Here is an 18,209-nt window from a genome sequence, read left to right as displayed (position 1 = left end):
ACCAGCGACCTTGTTGGTGTAAACCACACTGACAGTTCTGCACTGATGGAGAGGAGGAAATATCCTTTATCACATGTGCACTAGGGTACATCTTTTATGGCTACATCCTACTGTCTACATTACTCTAAATGAACAATATGCCATGATGCTTAAGCTGAACATCATGTTCTCTTGTGTCCTCATCTAGGATTTTGAACACAGTGGCTTATTGCCAACCAATGATTGGTCCATCTCTCATCACAAACATATTGCTTTAATTTCTTCCAACAAACCTTTCTATTAGTCAGAAAACATAACCAACCACAATAGTGTTTCCAGTCAAGCAAGCTTCCAGAATGGCAAAGACATATATTATATATCCATTAGTTTAGATAGTAAATCAGGGATCCCTTTCATGTATTAAGCTTGCATATTCTTTCTTGTGTTTGCTAAAACATGCAAACCTAAAATATCATATCAATTGATCAAAATCAATTCCTAATGACAATTTATTCTATAAATAAATGCTACTAGCACTTGCCCAAAGTGCGAGTGCGTGTTACTGGGAATCTCCCACTACACCATATTCAATTATATGTCTATTCTGTTTACATGTGAATACAAGTGTGTGATTTATTGTATAAATAAATTGTCTAATATCTAGGGTTGTTCATAGGTGTTGTTTTCCGGTCTTGTCAGGGTCAATCCATAAAGAAAAAAAACGAATGGAACTGCTTGTAGTTCTCTCCATTGAACTTTTTTTCGTGAAGACACACTTTACCTATTCTCTATACACCTACTTTTGCTAATACTACATTTGCTCATTTCCCTCTTCAGGTTATGCTACCCTGATGTCCATTGTTGAGCCAGAAAGAGAGTGAAAAGGGCTAGGTCAGCCCCTGCTGACTGAGGCACACAAGCAATACAACTGTACCGTGACCTCCTGATGTCCGACGGAGCCATGAGTGAACCCAAGGATGTTAGTAGCAACCCTGTTGCTGCTACTTCAATCTCAGTGAGTTTTATCATTTCATTATATAATATTAAGGAGAGGCAGGAAATCAGAATCAGAATGAGTTTTTATTATTATTAAGGTGCATAAAATAAACATATATGGATCTTAATTTTAAAAAGTAGAATGTATAAATACAATTAAAAAGTCGAATACTAAAGAGCTAAACAATATGGAATATATAAAATAAATATAAATATCAAATTTTACAAATAAAATATAAAATAGGGCAGCATTTTGCAAAACGACATGTGCAAAGGTGGTGGATGGACTTATAAATAATAGATAAAAGTGTTATGTCAGTGTGAGTTATTGGCCTTGTTGAAGAGGCCAGCATAATGTATGTTACATTAATAATTTTCATGTTTAATAATTAGTCACTGACTGCTATTTTCCTGCATTGGTTACCTTAACTGTCACTGCCATGCTGCCTTTAATCACACACTAATAGATTTAACACCTGGTTAGCAAAGACAAAAAAAGTATAAATTACATTTCACAATGTTTCTGCTCATCATAGCTGGATGTAGGAGAGGGTAGAAGAGAGGGTTGAGTTGAGACATCTGGAGTCCAGGGTTTTCTACATCAAGTGCCAGGAAAGATAATTCCTCCATGGTGGGTCAGTGCATTGTAGTTCCCCAACAACAGCTTCAGTTTTGAGCAGTGCAGCTCTCAGCTGACCGGTAGTTGAATGTTTTGGCAGCTCATTTCTCTCAGAAAAGGCTAAAATGTGGTGGTACTGTATGACACCCATACACCCACAAGCATTCCTTTCCAGATTTAATTTTTAGCACCAGCTTTGACTAATACTCATTGGAGGGCGTTCACGGAAACATGGGGAAGTAGCAATGATGGGGCAAGGATGTAGGTTTTGATCTTTAGGGTCTAGTAGTCCTGAAAAGAAAGCTATCTAGGAACCTTATGTTCCTTAAGATACTGGATTCACAACAGGCACCTGCCAGTAACAATACAAGTTTAAAGATTTAATGGTATGTACAATTCCAACATATCTAAACAAATGTAACATTACACACAGCTGATAATTTCCTGTCTCTACTGGTCACTCTCGTCATGTGACTGGGGGCAGGTGCTAGGTGTAGCGATGCCAAACTTTTCTCTCCTGGATACTTTAACCTTTTGTTAGCATTTTTTGGTTAATGCTAGTCATGAGAGCAGCTATCATCCTTTCAAACTGTTATTGGAATGGCTGGCAGGGGCAGCATGGACTTTCTATCAAAGTCAAAGGTTAGTGAAATTGCCACATAACTCATGCACAATAGCTGACACAAAATACACATAGCCCTACAATTGGAATACATTCGTCTCTAATGCATTGCTTTGACATGTAATAGAAAAATATTACTTTTGATAAGCTACAGACTTAAAATAAAGCCACAGATGTAATATAATTTTGAAAAAACTTACCTTGATAAGGTTCATACCTACATTTGTATTTATTTTTGCACTGTGAAATGTATGACCATGAAGAAACAAAAAAAAGTTTGTTCTTTATTTTTTTTTTACAAAATGTTAGCTAGTTAGAATGTTATTCATGCCTTTGAGAGAACTCTGGAGTACTTGTTTGAGTCTTGGTTTGGAGTTGGCAGAAAATTCATAGAGGATTGCCAATATCTAAACTTAACTTATTTGCTCTAACTGTAAGCCCTACAGAAAGGCTTTTACAGTTATTATAGACAATGTACAGACATTGCTTTCGGTTGTGTAATTACTTTTCTAAAAAGAAAATACAGGCTTTCAGCATTATCCAGTCATCCTTACCTGATAACTACAGTAGCATCTGTTTACTGTTTACTGTAAACAGACTGAGATGAAGTAGGGGGCAATTTAATTTTCAATGAAGGGAGCTGAACAGATAATGCTAAAGGCAATTGCCATACAGACATACCTTCCTTGTAATAGTACAGTGTCTGGTTTGCTTTAATATTGCTTATTTTTTATATAATTGTTTTAAATAGGGGGAGAGGCTGAGTTAATATCCCTTATTCGATCATTCAGGGATATTTGTATTAGTATTAAAGAAAACACCCGCCAATTGCGTTCAAATCCTGTATTTGATTGATTTGACCTATATTAGAAGCAAACATAACACTGATGTAAATATATTGCAGATTATTTTGTAGATAAGAAACACAAGTAATGTTTCTTCAAAAGTCATATTCTGCAGCAGGCACAAAATGATTGAGTTCAGCACTGCATGCAAAGACAGCTCCTCCTACATTGGACACCATAAACATCATACACTTTTTTTTTTTGTCTTTTCACTATTTGAGACAACCTTATTTTATCAGTATAATCTCCTTAGAAACATAATGTTTGTGCCTTGGAGCAGTAATGCACATTACTTTGTGTGCTTTACAATGTATACAAAAAACAGCCTTCCCAATGTGAACTCAAACTAACCCAAACTAATCTAACCACCACAAATTGGTAACATTTTTACATACCCTATGTTACAGGTAAACAATTAACCATACACACTAATTGTACAAATGGCATATCTGATGCTTTAAATGTTACTAGATATTGTTTTGTATTGGTATGATTATTAGAAAGGTATTTTGGAGGTACAGTCATAGCCATAAGTTTTGGCAATGACAAATGTGTTTTGTAAAGTTTGCTGATTCAGTATTTGAGGAAACATTTTCACGTTTCTATAGAATACTGGAATACAATATTCTGGAATTCATATTTTTTTAAGCTTTTTGGGGGCGAAAATGTTCAATATATGCAAATAGTCCCCTCTCCTACAGCAGTCAATCGGCTCTTAAAATACAATCAGAATGATAGAGTGATTTCACCAGGCTAGAACTAATTCACACTTTCCCCTGTGCTGATGATATGACTTACAGAAATGATCATTTTATGCCCAACAAGCTTTGCAAACACCAAATGTATGTCGCTCCCAATACTTTTGGCCACGGCTGTACCTTCAGAATATATGGAAATAAAGTGAAAATATACAAGTTATGCTCAATCCCTTTACTAATATCTCTCAAGGACTATACTTTCGCGGTGGGACCCTGACATGCAAACTTTTCAGGCATGGGTAAACTTTATACTTAACAGACTTCTAGGAAAGAGAAAACGCATCACTGTTTAAACTGGCACATGTCTCCCCCCAGTGTTTTCAGGTTTAAACTGGCACAAGTTTTTAATGACAATAAGCAAAAGCTTTTAGTTTCGTTTTTTTATTTCTACAAATCCCATTACAGAAATCAAGAATATACTGAACACCAACTCATTTTTAATTAAATTAACATAAGGCTATAGTCATGTAATGTAATATGGTAGACAAGATAACAATATTTTGTGTTTACAAAAGATTCAGCAAGTCCAGAATGGAAAAAAGGAGGCAGTAGTGGTGCAAATATGAACTAAATAACTGGTTCTAATCATCAGATTGAAGCATAACCCCATACAACACTAGACTTGTAATTGATTTGAATTAACCCTAACTTTTCCTCCATTAGCCCACACCTCCTCAGCGTCATGAGGATGATGATGATGAAGAACAAGACCTGAACAAGACCTTGGGGGTGCAGCGCTTTCAGCAGATCCTCAGCCAACCTATCCGTGGTCCTCCTGAAAAGCACCATACCTTCAACGAGGAGGACATTGAATGTGAGTTACCATATCCCCACATGATTTGAGAATATTAATTGATTATTAAATAACTGATATAACTGAGTTATACAAAACAAAAAAATAAAATTTGCTTATTTGCATGTGAATAATTCATTAGTCTTGTCCACATTGCTAAATTTTAAAAACACAAGTTTTCTGTTTAGACTTCTTTCTTAAAATGTTGCACTTATAGACTTCACCGGGCTTTAACCACCAAATTTACACAAACATTTGAAGAAGTGCAATCAGAAAAGATCAAAAGCAAAGAAAGGACTCGATATAATTGTAACTATTTTAGTTGATTCGCCTAAAGAATATGTTTGGGTAACTAACTGAAAGTAGAAAAAGTTTTTGCTGACACATTTAGGGATTTTGGACAATTAACAATATATTGAAAATATAACAATATAATAAATAAAATAATGTTGAATTATTTTTTACATGCTTTTTTAAATATTTTCCTTTTGTCTGTGACATATTAAGGGTTATGAACTTAGTTAGTCTTTATTGGCATGAGAATGAGAAGGATTGAAATGTTCATCCCAGCTGCCTTATAAGCTTGTTTTAACCACTCTTCTCCTCCTATCAACTCCTATTAACATAAGATATGAGTGGCAGTGAACAACTACAGAAAGGGAGAAGATGGCATGTGGGACACAAGTTTACTGTTCAGATACAGTCTATGATGATGAACATGTCATTGTATGACAACATAATTATAAAACGATTACATTCTGCTCTCTAGACCACCGTCATTCTTCCCTCCATATCCACCACCCACTGTCAAAACTTCCCCCGGAGGGGAAGAAGAAGAAGAGTGGCAAGAAGAAGAGGGAAGCAGGACGAAGGCGGAGAGCTGGTTCTGGTGAGGCCAGCGGAGCCCCCACCATAGAAGAAGAAGAGGAAGAGGATGGGAAGGAAGACACAACCACAGCAACCCCTGACACTGACAGTGATATGCACAATGAGGATGACCAGGTGTGCTGACACACAATCAGAACATGAAGCAAATATACCCGTAGAGAGACAACCTGGTCAGGAAGTAAAATATGACAATAAAAAGAGGCTTATTTCAAAGACACAGGCCATGCTTGTCACTAAATAGCAGAACAACGTTCTTAGTCAACTTTCATGCCAGCTCTTGACCATGGAAACATTATTTATTTGGATGCTGTTCCACTGTTTTAAAATCCCTCTATGCAATCCATCAGAACTTAACTTTATTATTGATGCCCAAATCAAAGTGATGCAGTCTGTACAGTTAAGTTGGCTTCTGGCCTAGAAAGTTGCTCCATTAATTAGCTAGGGGCCTTTCAAATGATCATGATACCTAACCACCCAGATAGGCCTACATTTTAGACGTACACATTACCACATACCACACTAGGTGGATAGTTAATTCTTTAAGTGTATTGTCATTTTACGCATTTTTGTTTATTTTGTATTTATACTCCTGTATTTAGTTTTGTAATTTGTGAAGTGTAACTCATGACAAAAGGCCCAGTGTTTAGAAGCTACAAATGGTTAAAAACACACATAAACACTGACCCAGTCAATCTCTTTTCTCCACAGTTCTTCCTGTCAGAAGATTGCCCTGCTGCATCAAGCCCTTGTAAGAATGGCCATATCCCTGTTCCTGGGCAAATTACCATTATACCCCAGACAGCCCTGGACACATGCACCAACCTACCAGATGCCACTCCTACTGAGTGAGTATTACGTAAAAGACTTCCACACCAGCACTTTTACCCACACATGAATACACACTCTTTTCTATTTATATAATCCATCTTAGAAATGGATGACCTTTTTATTGTGTCCACAGTGATACAGATTCTATCTGTGCTCCTCACAAAGGAAGGAACAGTCTGTCCCCTGTCCCCTCTGCTCTGTCCCTGGACTCCGCCAGCCCACCTAGCAGGGGTTCCACCCCCTCTTCATCCTCCAAAGCGCCCCCAAGTGGCCGTGGCAGCTACGGCCTCCATGAGAGGCGGCGCATGGGCAACATGACAGGCAGTCTGCACCGTGTTGCCACCGATGACAGCGAAGCTCAGACACTGGCCTCTGCAGACCTAGACGGCATCAAGAGTGAGTGGCACGTTTAACGTTAAATCATCGCAAATAACCGTCAAGCAACTTGATTGAAATCAACCGAAATGGTTTGGAGAAAATGATTGCTTATAGTGACAAGACAGAACTTGTCCCTTTTAATGTGAATACTTCCAATCAACTACAACCACTTTCATACGACAATATAGAATACACACAGTATATTTTATTAGTATAACTTTGAAGTCTTATAAGATCTAAATTTGTTACTATGCGTATGTGTGTCAAAAGTACATTTCTTATCACTTTGTTAAAAAAGAGTTGTTATATCGCAATAATGAGCCTTATAATTTGATGATAATTTTTTTACCAACTCTTATACAGTAACAATGATAAATGGATGCCATACTTACCCAGGAACATACTTGTGTGGGTGTTTGTGTTTATGCACAATGTGTAGGTAACATGTAGTAGGAGGGTGGGGATGAATTTGGGATAAGAGATGGTAGCTAGATCATTTAAGGACTGAGACAAGGATTTAGTAGGAAACAATCTAGGCATGGGCTGTATGCATGGGTCTGGTACCGGGCCTACAGTAACATAAAAGCCCATTCATCTCAGTCGATTTGCATTGTAATCTCACCATCACATCAAAAATGTGATTTTTTGTTCTTTTGACAAGTAAACAATGCTGTTCATCCCACATGCCAATTGTGCTCTGTAGGAATGTGAGACATTTCAAAGGGCGTACAGCTGTACATTTCCACTTGTGCCATGTTTGATTTTTTTCTTCCTATTCAGAGTGTGTTTGTGTGCATGTGCATAAAACTGATTTTGGGACAACAATCCATCATTTTGACTCAAAATTGCGAAGCATGGTTGTGTTTTGTATCGTTTTCTCAATGCGTTGACATTTTTTCAACTGCATCTGAAACTGAGACTTTAGTGAGTATGTGGATATCATTATTCCTTTTTATCAGTAAAAAACGACTGTGCCATTTTAAGATCAACACGCTTACCTATTTGAAGATTTTTGTATAATATGTATTTGGTGTAGAATCACCAATACTAAGTTAAAGAAAGCTGTTAGGAGGTAATTGTGTATCTGCCTGTTAAAATGTGTGCGGTCAATTGGTTTGCTTTGTGTTTCCCAAGCTTTAAGTCTCGTTTTCGTTTGTCCTGAAAAAACTTCTCTACTGTTTAACCAACCCTGAAATGTTCATTACTGCTAGAAAGAGGCATTACTGTGAGAATCAGTGTGTGGTCTTGCTGTCAACATTGAGATTTGTGAGGTACAGTAATGGCTTGGTGTGGCAAAGAGAGTTAAAGCATGGTGAAGCACTTGCACGCATAATCTGTCAATTATGATGTTCTCCACACAGTATGATGTAACTGTCATAAGGACCTAATCTGCTGTGAAGGGAGTGAGAATCTGTCATGTCTCTTTCCCTCTCTTACTTTCGCCGTATCCAACTTTTTCAATTTCTTCTCTCGTTCCTGTCTCTCTGACCCCCAGGTCACCGGTTTGAGGATGTGCCTGGAGTGCGACGTCACCTGGTCAAAAAGAGCCCCAAGAGACCGGTGGTGCACATCACCAAGAACCACACAGAACCCAGCGCCCGCAACCGCAAGTTGGATCGCACCCCACATGAGGTGAGGGAACACATCCAGAGCCAGACACAGGATGCAGACAAACACAAACAGCAGCACGGCAGATAGTTGGGCCTAGCTGAAGTTCTGTTTTTTGGGGGCATCAAAAAGAGGTCATGTCATGCATTCAATTGCAATAGTTTAAGTTTGGTTCAAATGTGATCTCACAGGGCTACGTAATGTGCTTGACAGAACGGATGAATGGGATGCTCAAGTTTCCTGTATGTATAGTATATCATAGATTTAATTTTATCATGAGAACTTCCAGGGATAACTACAGGACCTACTGTAGCTCGAGCCACTTGACAATTAATTACATGTCTGCCGTGGGATACAGAGGAATACATACAGCAGACACAAAGTCACCATATTTACATTTACATTTAGTCATTTAGCAGACGCTCTTATCCAGAGCGACTTACAGTAAGTACAGGGACATTCCCCCAAGGCAAGTAGGGTGAAGTGCCTTGCCCAAGGACACAACGTCAGTTTGCATGACCGGGAATCGAACTGGCAACCTTCGGATTACTAGCCCGATTCCCTCACCGCTCAGCCACCTGACTCCTCCATATGTAATGTGAGGAGAAGGAATACCAGAGACAGACACGAATAATGAAGGAAGGAAGGACTTTCACACACTTCACAAAAGAGAGGTTAGGTAAGATGACACTAGTGGCTCTAAGAAGTAATACAGGGACTTAGATTTGTTTTCATTAGCCAGGTAAGTGTGTGTGTGTGACGTCAGGCCAGTGACAGAATGCGTGTGCCTGTGACTGACAGGTAACCGTGATTTGTTAGCCACTGCACTCAGCTAGTCGCTAGATCACTCTCTCTCACGCATGAAAGTTGGCCACTATGGTTCAGATGGAGTATGTGGGTCAAGTGACCGGGCACCAGAAGGTAAGAATATTCGACCACGATAACTCTTGTGTAGTCTGATTCTTATAATCATGACATGATGTACTTTACTAATATCAACACATTTTCACAATGTACATTGCTGATGTGAGCTAGTGTGTTCAGGGACATCGGACCTCAGTGTGGACATAACTCATAACCAATAATCAGCTTCACAGAGTTTTATTTGTAAACATCTGTTATATGTATTTATGGGTCATTCCAGGTCTTTGTTGAGCTAAACGAGTTGGTGATTAATAAGAACCAGGAGATGCAGTGGAGGGAGACGGCACGCTGGATCAAGTTTGAAGAGGACGTGGAGGAGGAGACCGAGCGCTGGGGCAAACCGCATGTGTCCTCGCTCTCTTTCCGTAGTCTGCTGGAGCTCCGCAAGACCATCTCCCACGGTGAGAAACAGATAGAGGAAGGGAGGCAGGTGGAGAGAGAAAAGTAGGGGGAAAATGGATTTGGATGAGAGAGGAGGTTTGAAGTGGCAAGTAAAATGTACATGTTTAGTGCATGTAAAATATGACAGAGGAATGGAGCGAGTCAAAATGAAGCAGAGGAGTGGGAAGGAAATTAAATAGAAAGTTCAGAGATATTTAAGGACACAAGGAAGAAGGAGCATTGTAAATAAAATCAGAAACAATATGCTGCATAAAACCCTTTTTAGTTCTAGCTCAACCCTTTTTCAACTGAAAAAATGATGTTCAAGAAACTTGAAACCCTTCTCTTCAGGCGCTGTACTTCTTGACTTGGATCAGAAGACCTTGCCGGGTATTGCTCATCAGGTGGTGGAGCAGATGATCATCTCAGACCAGATTAAAGCTGAGGATCGAGCCAATGTCCTCAGAGCACTACTTTTAAAACACAGGTAATACTCTGACTCCATTGTCTACCACTATCTGTCTAATCCTACGTAGTGGACTCTAACTAGTGACAAAATAAGTTTGTTAACAAACTTGATTTATGATTTGATATGTTCATTTGTTGTTGATTTATGTTGGTCCATTTGCACATTATCCTATCTGTATTTAGAAGTTACTAGTATAGGCAGCGTAGGTACATTTTGCAAAACTAGCAATATTGGCTTGAGTTTGCAAGCATCCAACCCAAAATATCCCACCCTCTCCCTTCAAACCCACTCCCCCTTAACACATGAACCCACTGTCTGACGACTGCCGGGAGGACGAAAGCCAAGTAGCCCATCCAATAATTGCATTCGGTCCAAATGCCGTTCAATCATTGCTTTTGATCTGAATGCAATGGTTGGTCGTGTTAATTACCGTCCTGCGATGGCCACATATATTAAATGAATTTTATTTTACTGTCAGAGCATTTGAATCATTGATTGTTATCAGGATGTGAAGTTTATTTCAACAAACATGACAAAGAGTGCTTCTCAGTGCTTCTGACAAAGAGTGCTTCTAAAAAAAACAAAAAAAACAATAAACAGACTAAACTCGGTACATCAAGAGCAAGTTTGTTTTCTCTACAAAGACTCTTTTCTTCTATCTTGTTTACACTTCCAGTCATCCAAGTGATGAGAAGGAGTACAGTTCCTTCTCCAGAAACCTCTCAGCAGCCAGTCTGGGTTCTCTGGTGGTGACTCACCAAAGCACCAACCATGCAGGCCAGCCAGAGCCCTCTGTCACTGAGCCCCTCATGGGTGAAAGAGGGGCCGCAGGGGCCCCCATGGACACACACATCGACGTGGAGAAGAATGAGGTCTGTTGAGTGTGGGTGTGTGTGTGTACAGTATGTGTCTGTGTGTGTTGCTAAACCTTCAAACTCTTCTGTGTTCCATAGAAGGATGCTCATGCTGTGTTGGGCATGCACAGGTCCAAGTCAAAGCATGAGCTCAAGCTGCTGGAGAAGATCCCTGAGAATGCAGAAGCCACTGTGGTTCTCGTGGGTACGCATTGCTATCTCATGTTTCCTTTTCGAATGAAGAATGAGTAGTCTAACCACTTTATTCGCTTGTATTGGTTTAGTGAGATGATAGCTGGATGAATGCAAGGAGCTAAAAGTTATATTGACAATCTTGTAGGGAATTTAGTTAGCTTTTCAAAATAAAGTCATGTTTAAATGATTCTAATGTTTGAGTCTTTTGAAGGATTTAGCAATGGATTTTCCTTCATTAGCGAGTCCCGTAACCCTGACTTTTTTCCCATCAGGCAGCGTGGCCTTCTTACAGCAACCCTCCATGGTGTTCGTGCGCCTACAGGAGGCGGTCCTGCTGGAGTCTGTGTTGGAGGTGCCTGTTCCCGTGCGTTTCCTCTTCCTGCTGCTCGGCCCGCCCACCGCCAATATTGACTACCACCAGATTGGGCGATCCATCTCTACGTTGATGTCTGACAAGGTGACTTAAAAGCAAAGAGTTAGAAGATGTGGTGAACACAGCATAAACAAGAGCTGTAAGGGATAAACTAGTGCTTGCTAAAATTACCAAATGTACGTTCAAGTGCTTGATTTTATTAGACAGTGTAGAGGAACACAGAGAAACATCATCTATATTGGCAGACCCCACATTAACATAGCTAAGCAAGAAATAACTTGATTGTTATGTTTATGCTTAACCTCTCTTAACTCCATCAGAACTTTCATGAGGCTGCGTATTCAGCGGATGAGCATCAGGATCTGCTAAATGCTATCAACTGCTTCCTGGACTGCAGTATTGTGCTGCCCCCATCTGAGGTGGGTGGAGAGGAGCTACTGCGCTCAGTGGCTCGCTTCCAAAGAGAGATGCTACGCAAGAGGGAAGAGCAGGATGGAAATCTACAGGCCAAAGAACCCAAGACCCATAAAGACAAAGGTGCATGAACTGTATATACATGGAATGTATAGAGTCAGACAGTCTGACGGTTGTATAAAAAGTATATGGAGAAGAAAAGACAGTGTGTGTTTTCTTATTCTTACTTCTTATCAAGTTTAATGGACATAAAACAAGAGCTTCTTCACTGCCCTAAAACAAAAGTGAAACATTAAATCAAACCTTGTAACATTTAAAAGTATGGAAATGTAACAAGAATATTACCATTGATCATAAATTAACATACTATTCTGACGTTTTACATTAGCATTTTGTCAGGAGGTTCATGTTATTGAGTTGAATTGGTTACACTCACTCCTTAGTAAAACATACTGCCCACTTGTGCAATCAAATTGACTGGAAGCTTTGCAGATAAAGCTAAACAAAAACCAAAGGTCGGCTCTTATTCACTCTTCCATCCCTCCTCCAGCTCTACAATTGCCTTTCAAGCCTGTGGATGATCCCCTCCGAAGGTCAGGGCGATTGTTTGGTGGACTGATCTGTGACGCTGCACAGCGCTACCCCAAATATGTCAGCGACTTCAAAGATGCGCTTAACCCTCAGTGCATGGCTGCGATCATCTTTATCTACTTTGCTGCCCTGTCACCTGCAATCACCTTCGGTGGACTGCTGGGTCAGTGACCATCACTCTCCAGGGGATCAAAAGACAGGGGTGGGGAGGTTTAGAGAGACAGACAGAGAGAAGAAACAAGGAAGATGTTAAAAAGGAGGGAAGTCGAATTAGTAGAGGTAAGAAAGGCAAGGACAATGAAAGGGGAAGACAAGGACAAGTTTGAGATATTGTCTTTAGTGTAAATAACATCCAGTAGACACAAATGAAAATACAGTAATAATAACAATGAACTGTGGTTCTGTAATACAATATTCCCCTTCCTTTTTGTTTAGGTGAGAAAACCGAGGGCCTCATTGGTGTGTCTGAACTGATCATTGCCACTGCCATGCAGGGGGTGGTCTTCAATCTACTGGGGGCTCAGCCTCTTCTGGTCGTGGGTTTTTCTGGTCCCCTGCTGGTCTTCGAAGAGGCCTTCTACTCTGTCAGTCACAATAAATGTCAAAACAATAGTATCCATAATTGTTGAAATGATTCAGTTATAATACTACTACTACTAATAAAAATACAAATGATGATACGGTATATTTACAAAGCCTGGTTGTATCTCAGAATTTTAAGAAACCTTTTGGTTAAAAATATAAAAATGTTGTGGAACAAAAGTACTCCAGTGCTATAATTACTGATTGACTTGTGATCTGTTTTCTGTGCAATGTCAGTTCTGCAAAGCCAACTATATGGAGTACCTGACCGGCCGTGTGTGGATCGGGTTCTGGCTGGTCCTCATTGTGGTTATCACTGTGGCCTTTGAGGGCAGTTTTCTGGTGCGCTTTGTCTCACGCTTCACCCAGGAGATCTTCTCCTTCCTCATCTCCCTCATCTTCATCTACGAGACTTTCTCTAAACTGGCCAAGGTGAGCTCAGGGCCATCTATCAATACTAGATGGGGACACTTCATGGATTGTTTTCATTATGTTTCAGCGACTATCAAAACTGAATCTGTGTTGGGTCTGTAATGCTAGCTGGTTTCTGGTCCCATTGAACATTGTAGACTGGTTAACTATACCACAGGTCTTGGGTTTATTAACTCAACATAAACAAATACACAGGAAAATATACTGTCAACAACATTACAGATTGTTCTTATTTACAGAGCACAGAGTACTTGTTTGAGGCATAGACAGGCCGAGGATGCACTAATACAGAAAACTGCAAATAAGGGTGTTGTTGGGCTAAGCTTATTTTAAATGTTTACCAGAACCTGAGGGATACATTTACCTCCACACCAAAACAATATATATATACTATTATTTGATTGGTTGCTGCACTCCAATCTCCAGACCAGATTTTTATAATAATCTATCAATAATAATCTATTGATCTATACATCTTTTCTACAAACTCAACAGATTTTTCAAGAGCATCCTCTCCGGAGCTGCTGTTCAGGTATTAACTCGACAACGTTGGCGACATGCAACACCACTGTGGATAGTGTACCTGGGCGTTTTGCAGGAGAACCCAACACTGCCCTCTTGTCTCTGGTCCTCATGTCTGGAACGTTCTTCATCGCTTTCTATCTCCGCAAGTTCAAGAACAGTTCTTTCTTCCCTGGTGGGGTAAGTGTCATTGGCCTGTCAGGGAAATTATCATATGATGTTGTCTGTTGTATGTTATGCTGTATTACTGTTAATTTCTATTTAAATTGTATTATCTATTAGATATTAAAGCACTACAAAACACATTGTTTGAATAAATATGAGCATGTTTGAGATTGTATTGTATGTGTAAAAAAAAACATTTACTGTATCTGTACTGTATCTTTTGTATGTTGATATTTAAAATACTGTAAGTTTGTTAATTTGATTAAATTATTATGTTATCTGTCAAACATGTATTTTGTACCTCAGCTCCGCAGAATGATTGGTGATTTTGGGGTACCAATTGCAATTCTCATCATGGTGTTGGTGGACTTCAGCATTACAGACACATACACTCAGGTAAGTCACAAACAAAATTGTTGCACATCTGTAGGTTTGGTCTCTATTTAACACACATACACACCTGTATATGATTTTCACACAATCTATACTCAGACCTTTAAAATTCTTGAAATACAGACGTAGGCTAAAAAGCCACTTCCAACTAAAGATATAAAGTCAAGATAAGAAATTGAAGGTGTATAGATATCAGAGATCACACATCTTGTTCTGACCCCTTGACACCTGTGCAGAAGCTGAGTGTGCCTCGAGGTCTCTCAGTGACCAGCCCACAGAAGCGAGGGTGGCTGATCCCTCCTCTGGGTTCAGACGGTCAGTTCCCCGTTTGGATGATGGCCGCCAGCATCTTGCCAGCCCTGCTTGTTTTCATCCTCATCTTCATGGAGACACAGATTACCACGTGTGTGACCTTTATACCTGAACCCTTCAGAATATCCCACTAATGTGTATACAGCTTTTTTTACACGTTTATGTACTTCCCAGACTTCTGGCTAACTATGTAGCTTTAGTTCTGGCACAGTACCCAGGTCGGTACAAACAACTAAAATCTAGAAAGAAAGTGCTGTACATTTTTCTCCTCTTACTTATGCCTTCTACAACCCTCCTCTTCTTTTCAATACCTCCCTAGTATATACTGTCTGATCTCTCTGTTCCCTCTCTTCCTTTTTCTCTCAGACTGATAGTGTGTAAGAAGGAGCGCATGTTGGTAAAGGGCTCTGGGTTTCATCTGGACCTCCTCATCATTGTGGCCATGGGCGGGGTCTCAGCCCTCTTCGGACTGCCCTGGTTGGCTGCCACCACAGTGCGCTCGGTTACCCACGCCAATGCCCTTACTGTCATGAGCAAGGCTGTCGCCCCTGGTGACAAGCCTCGTATCCAGGAAGTGAAGGAGCAAAGGGTGACTGGGCTTTTCGTGGCTTTGTTTGTTGGTAGGTGAGAATCTAAAAGTAAACCTGCACGTGTTTGTGTCACTTACGATTTTTATTTTTAATAGAATATGTATCTAAATAGAATTTTAGGTGCCCATATATTGTCATAATCATGACTCGTAATAATGGATTATTGAGAGTGACAGGTACAAAACTTCACATAATCTCTTCACCTCGCCAGGTCTGTCCATAGTGATCGGAGATCTGCTGCGACGGATCCCCCTTGCTGTGCTCTTTGGGATCTTCCTCTACATGGGTGTGATGTCACTTAATGGTATCCAATTTACAGAGCGCCTGTTGCTGCTGCTAATGCCACCAAAGTACCACCCCGACCACACCTATGTCCGCAAGGTCAGTTATATTCCAACCTTCCAAGGGACACAAAATAACTTTGCCTACAATTGCCTACTCTAAAAACCTATGGCAAAAGAGAAAACTGGAGCTCTGAATGAACTCACGCTGTGTCTGGAGAGTTACCACAGTAGGTTTTTGCTCATCATATAAAGGGTTGGAGAAAATAATTCCTTTGTGTGACTTTAAACACTTCACAAATAGTGAAGAACTTCAGTTAAAAAAGATCCTCTGCATATTTTTGCAGTCGACATAGAACACAGTATGCAGAACTCAAAAACACAAAGAATTCCTCACTCTTATCAGTAGTAAATATTATTTTCAGGTATATCTATATAAGGTTAAAACATGAATGGATTGCTTTCATTTCAGGTGAAGACCCTGCGTATGCACTTGTTCACAACTATCCAGCTGATATCTTTGGCTGTGCTCTGGGCAGTCATGTCCACCGTGGCTTCCCTTGCCTTCCCTTTTGTCCTGATCCTCACAATCCCAGTCAAGATGTACCTCCTGCCTTGGATCTTCACCAAGCGTGAGATGCAGTGTGTGAGTCTCAATATAGGCACATACTCACAACCTCACTTAATCACTCAATCAGGATAGGTTTGGATATGGGTGGTCCATGAAAAGCAGAATCTGAGGCTTGAGGTTCAGTTTAACCACCTTCTGTCTCTCATTGTTCCCAGTTGGACTCAGATGATGGAGAACCAACATTTGATGAGAAGGAGGGTCAGGATGAATACACTGAGATGCACATGCCCTTATGAGCCAGCACTCTTTATGGACCCAGGCGGCCAGGCCAACATGACCAACATTCTGCCAAATTCCTCAATAGTATTCTGTGATGGTTTGATAGATTTTTTGGGGGGGTTTAAAGGTACAATAGGTGAGATCTTTTCAGTTAAAGGATTATGTTTTGTCCCCTAAAAACATGTTGTTTAAGCTAATGAGGCCCTCTGAGAGTTGTTTAGCAACACAGCTAGCTCAGTGCCAGTGGAATGTAAATGTCTAATTATTGGAGTTGACCATTAGTTACCAGACAAATATGTTCCAGAAATCTGGTTCCAGCCAATCTCCTTCAGCGAGGCAGACTTTACTCCTTGCCTTATTGTGTGAAACCACTGTCAATCAAACTCAAGCTGGAGGAAAGCACAGAAGTTCATTTGGGGGCGCTGTTTCTCATATTTGAATTATCACATTATCTAGTGCAGCTTTAATTTTCAGTACCAAAATCATGTTTTTTATATTTTGCATTTTGGAGAGTGTATTGTTTTGTTTGTATTTTGGGGGGCTAATGCTGCCATAGTCCATTTTGTATGCACTGTATCTTTGGGGTATTTTAGATAGGAGTGTGACACACTGATATTGTACTATAATATGCAAGTTTTAGTTCAAATATTCCTCATTTACCAAGCACTTAATTAAACTTTTGGTAGGAAATAATTAAATACATGTATTCAATTTGCCATCATCACATGATCACGTATGGTACATGTACAATTTTGCACAATATCCATCATAACGACTCCAATATATGCACAATTCCATCTGGTAATCAAGTAACACTCATCATGTTAGAGACCGTAGACTACTTTAAAACTAGATGTAATAATAATAAAAATAATATTTTGAATGAAGAAATGTTCTCCGTGGGACAAAATCGAAGCCCTCTTGATCATCACCATTTACCTGACCGCTCAGTGGTTAGAGCACTGGAAAGCAGAACAAGAGGTCGTAGTTTCAACTATTCCATTTACTGTAAATATCTTTGGACTGAAGTGTCTGTTAAATGACATGAATACAAACAGTTTCATTCAAATTAATAAAGGGTACAGTTACTGGTACCTGGGTCACATTTCTTCACTATGATTACCTTCAGAGATAACATAAGTAATTAAGTAAACAGGGTTTGAAAAGCATAATGCAAGTAAAAAATACATGTTTTTTACATTTAGAGATAAGAGTCGCTCTTCAGTGCATGCAATAAACAATTGAATTGAAAATATACATATTTTTATAGTGCCTATTTTAAAATATAAAATAGGCAGACATATTCATGTTCAAACTACACTAAGAATGTTTGGGCATATCCTTGTAATCCTAAACGTTCAGTCGACTTTGCTATATGGTTCTGACCATGTCACCTATGGTAAAATTACTTTGCCAAACTATGTAACAATCATTATTAGTCAGATACAATTAAAAGCAATGTGAAGACGATGAAGATCACAATTAACATTGTTCTCTGTTCTTTCGAATATTCCACACTTAATTACAAAGGTAGCTTTGACAAATAAAAGCCTACAAGGAGATTCTG

At 39.6% G+C, this 18,209-nt stretch overlaps 1 protein-coding gene across 2 annotated transcripts; it reads left to right on the top strand.

Annotated features, from left to right (window-relative positions):
• Positions 1-925: 925 nt before the first annotated feature.
• LOC136959413 (anion exchange protein 2-like) lies at positions 926-17,218 on the top strand. 2 transcript variants are annotated; one of them, XM_067253740.1, is made up of 22 exons: positions 926-994; positions 4,483-4,633; positions 5,382-5,614; positions 6,209-6,345; positions 6,462-6,724; positions 8,202-8,338; positions 9,459-9,639; positions 9,971-10,106; positions 10,765-10,960; positions 11,042-11,147; positions 11,410-11,594; positions 11,831-12,047; positions 12,475-12,678; positions 12,951-13,099; positions 13,335-13,529; positions 14,025-14,231; positions 14,523-14,612; positions 14,846-15,012; positions 15,288-15,541; positions 15,723-15,892; positions 16,265-16,438; positions 16,579-17,218. In XM_067253740.1, the coding sequence occupies exons 1-22, from the start codon at positions 926-928 to the stop codon at positions 16,657-16,659; spliced, it is 3,702 nt and encodes a 1,233-aa protein (XP_067109841.1). In that variant the 3' UTR covers positions 16,660-17,218. The 2 variants fall into 2 exon arrangements, with proteins under 2 accessions (XP_067109841.1, XP_067109842.1); XM_067253741.1 differs by lacking the exons at positions 926-994; positions 4,483-4,633; positions 5,382-5,614; positions 6,209-6,345 and having other exon boundaries at positions 6,639-6,724; positions 10,765-10,882.
• The last annotated feature ends 991 nt before the right edge of the window (positions 17,219-18,209 follow it).

The sequence above is a fragment of the Osmerus mordax genome, chromosome 16, assembly GCF_038355195.1.
Source record: "Osmerus mordax isolate fOsmMor3 chromosome 16, fOsmMor3.pri, whole genome shotgun sequence".
In the NCBI taxonomy this organism is placed as follows: Eukaryota; Metazoa; Chordata; class Actinopteri; order Osmeriformes; family Osmeridae; genus Osmerus; species Osmerus mordax.
This window is presented reverse-complemented; position numbering and strand designations above follow the sequence as displayed.

Excerpts from the sequence above, each read along its gene's own strand:
- LOC136959413 (XM_067253740.1), top strand. The coding sequence starts at position 926 with ATGTCCGACGGAGCCATGAGTGAACCCAAGGATGTTAGTAGCAACCCT. Across the intron at positions 13,530-14,024 it reads CTTTCTCTAAACTGGCCAAG|ATTTTTCAAGAGCATCCTCT; the intron begins GTGAGCTCAGGG and ends CAAACTCAACAG. Across the intron at positions 16,439-16,578 it reads CCAAGCGTGAGATGCAGTGT|TTGGACTCAGATGATGGAGA; the intron begins GTGAGTCTCAAT and ends CATTGTTCCCAG.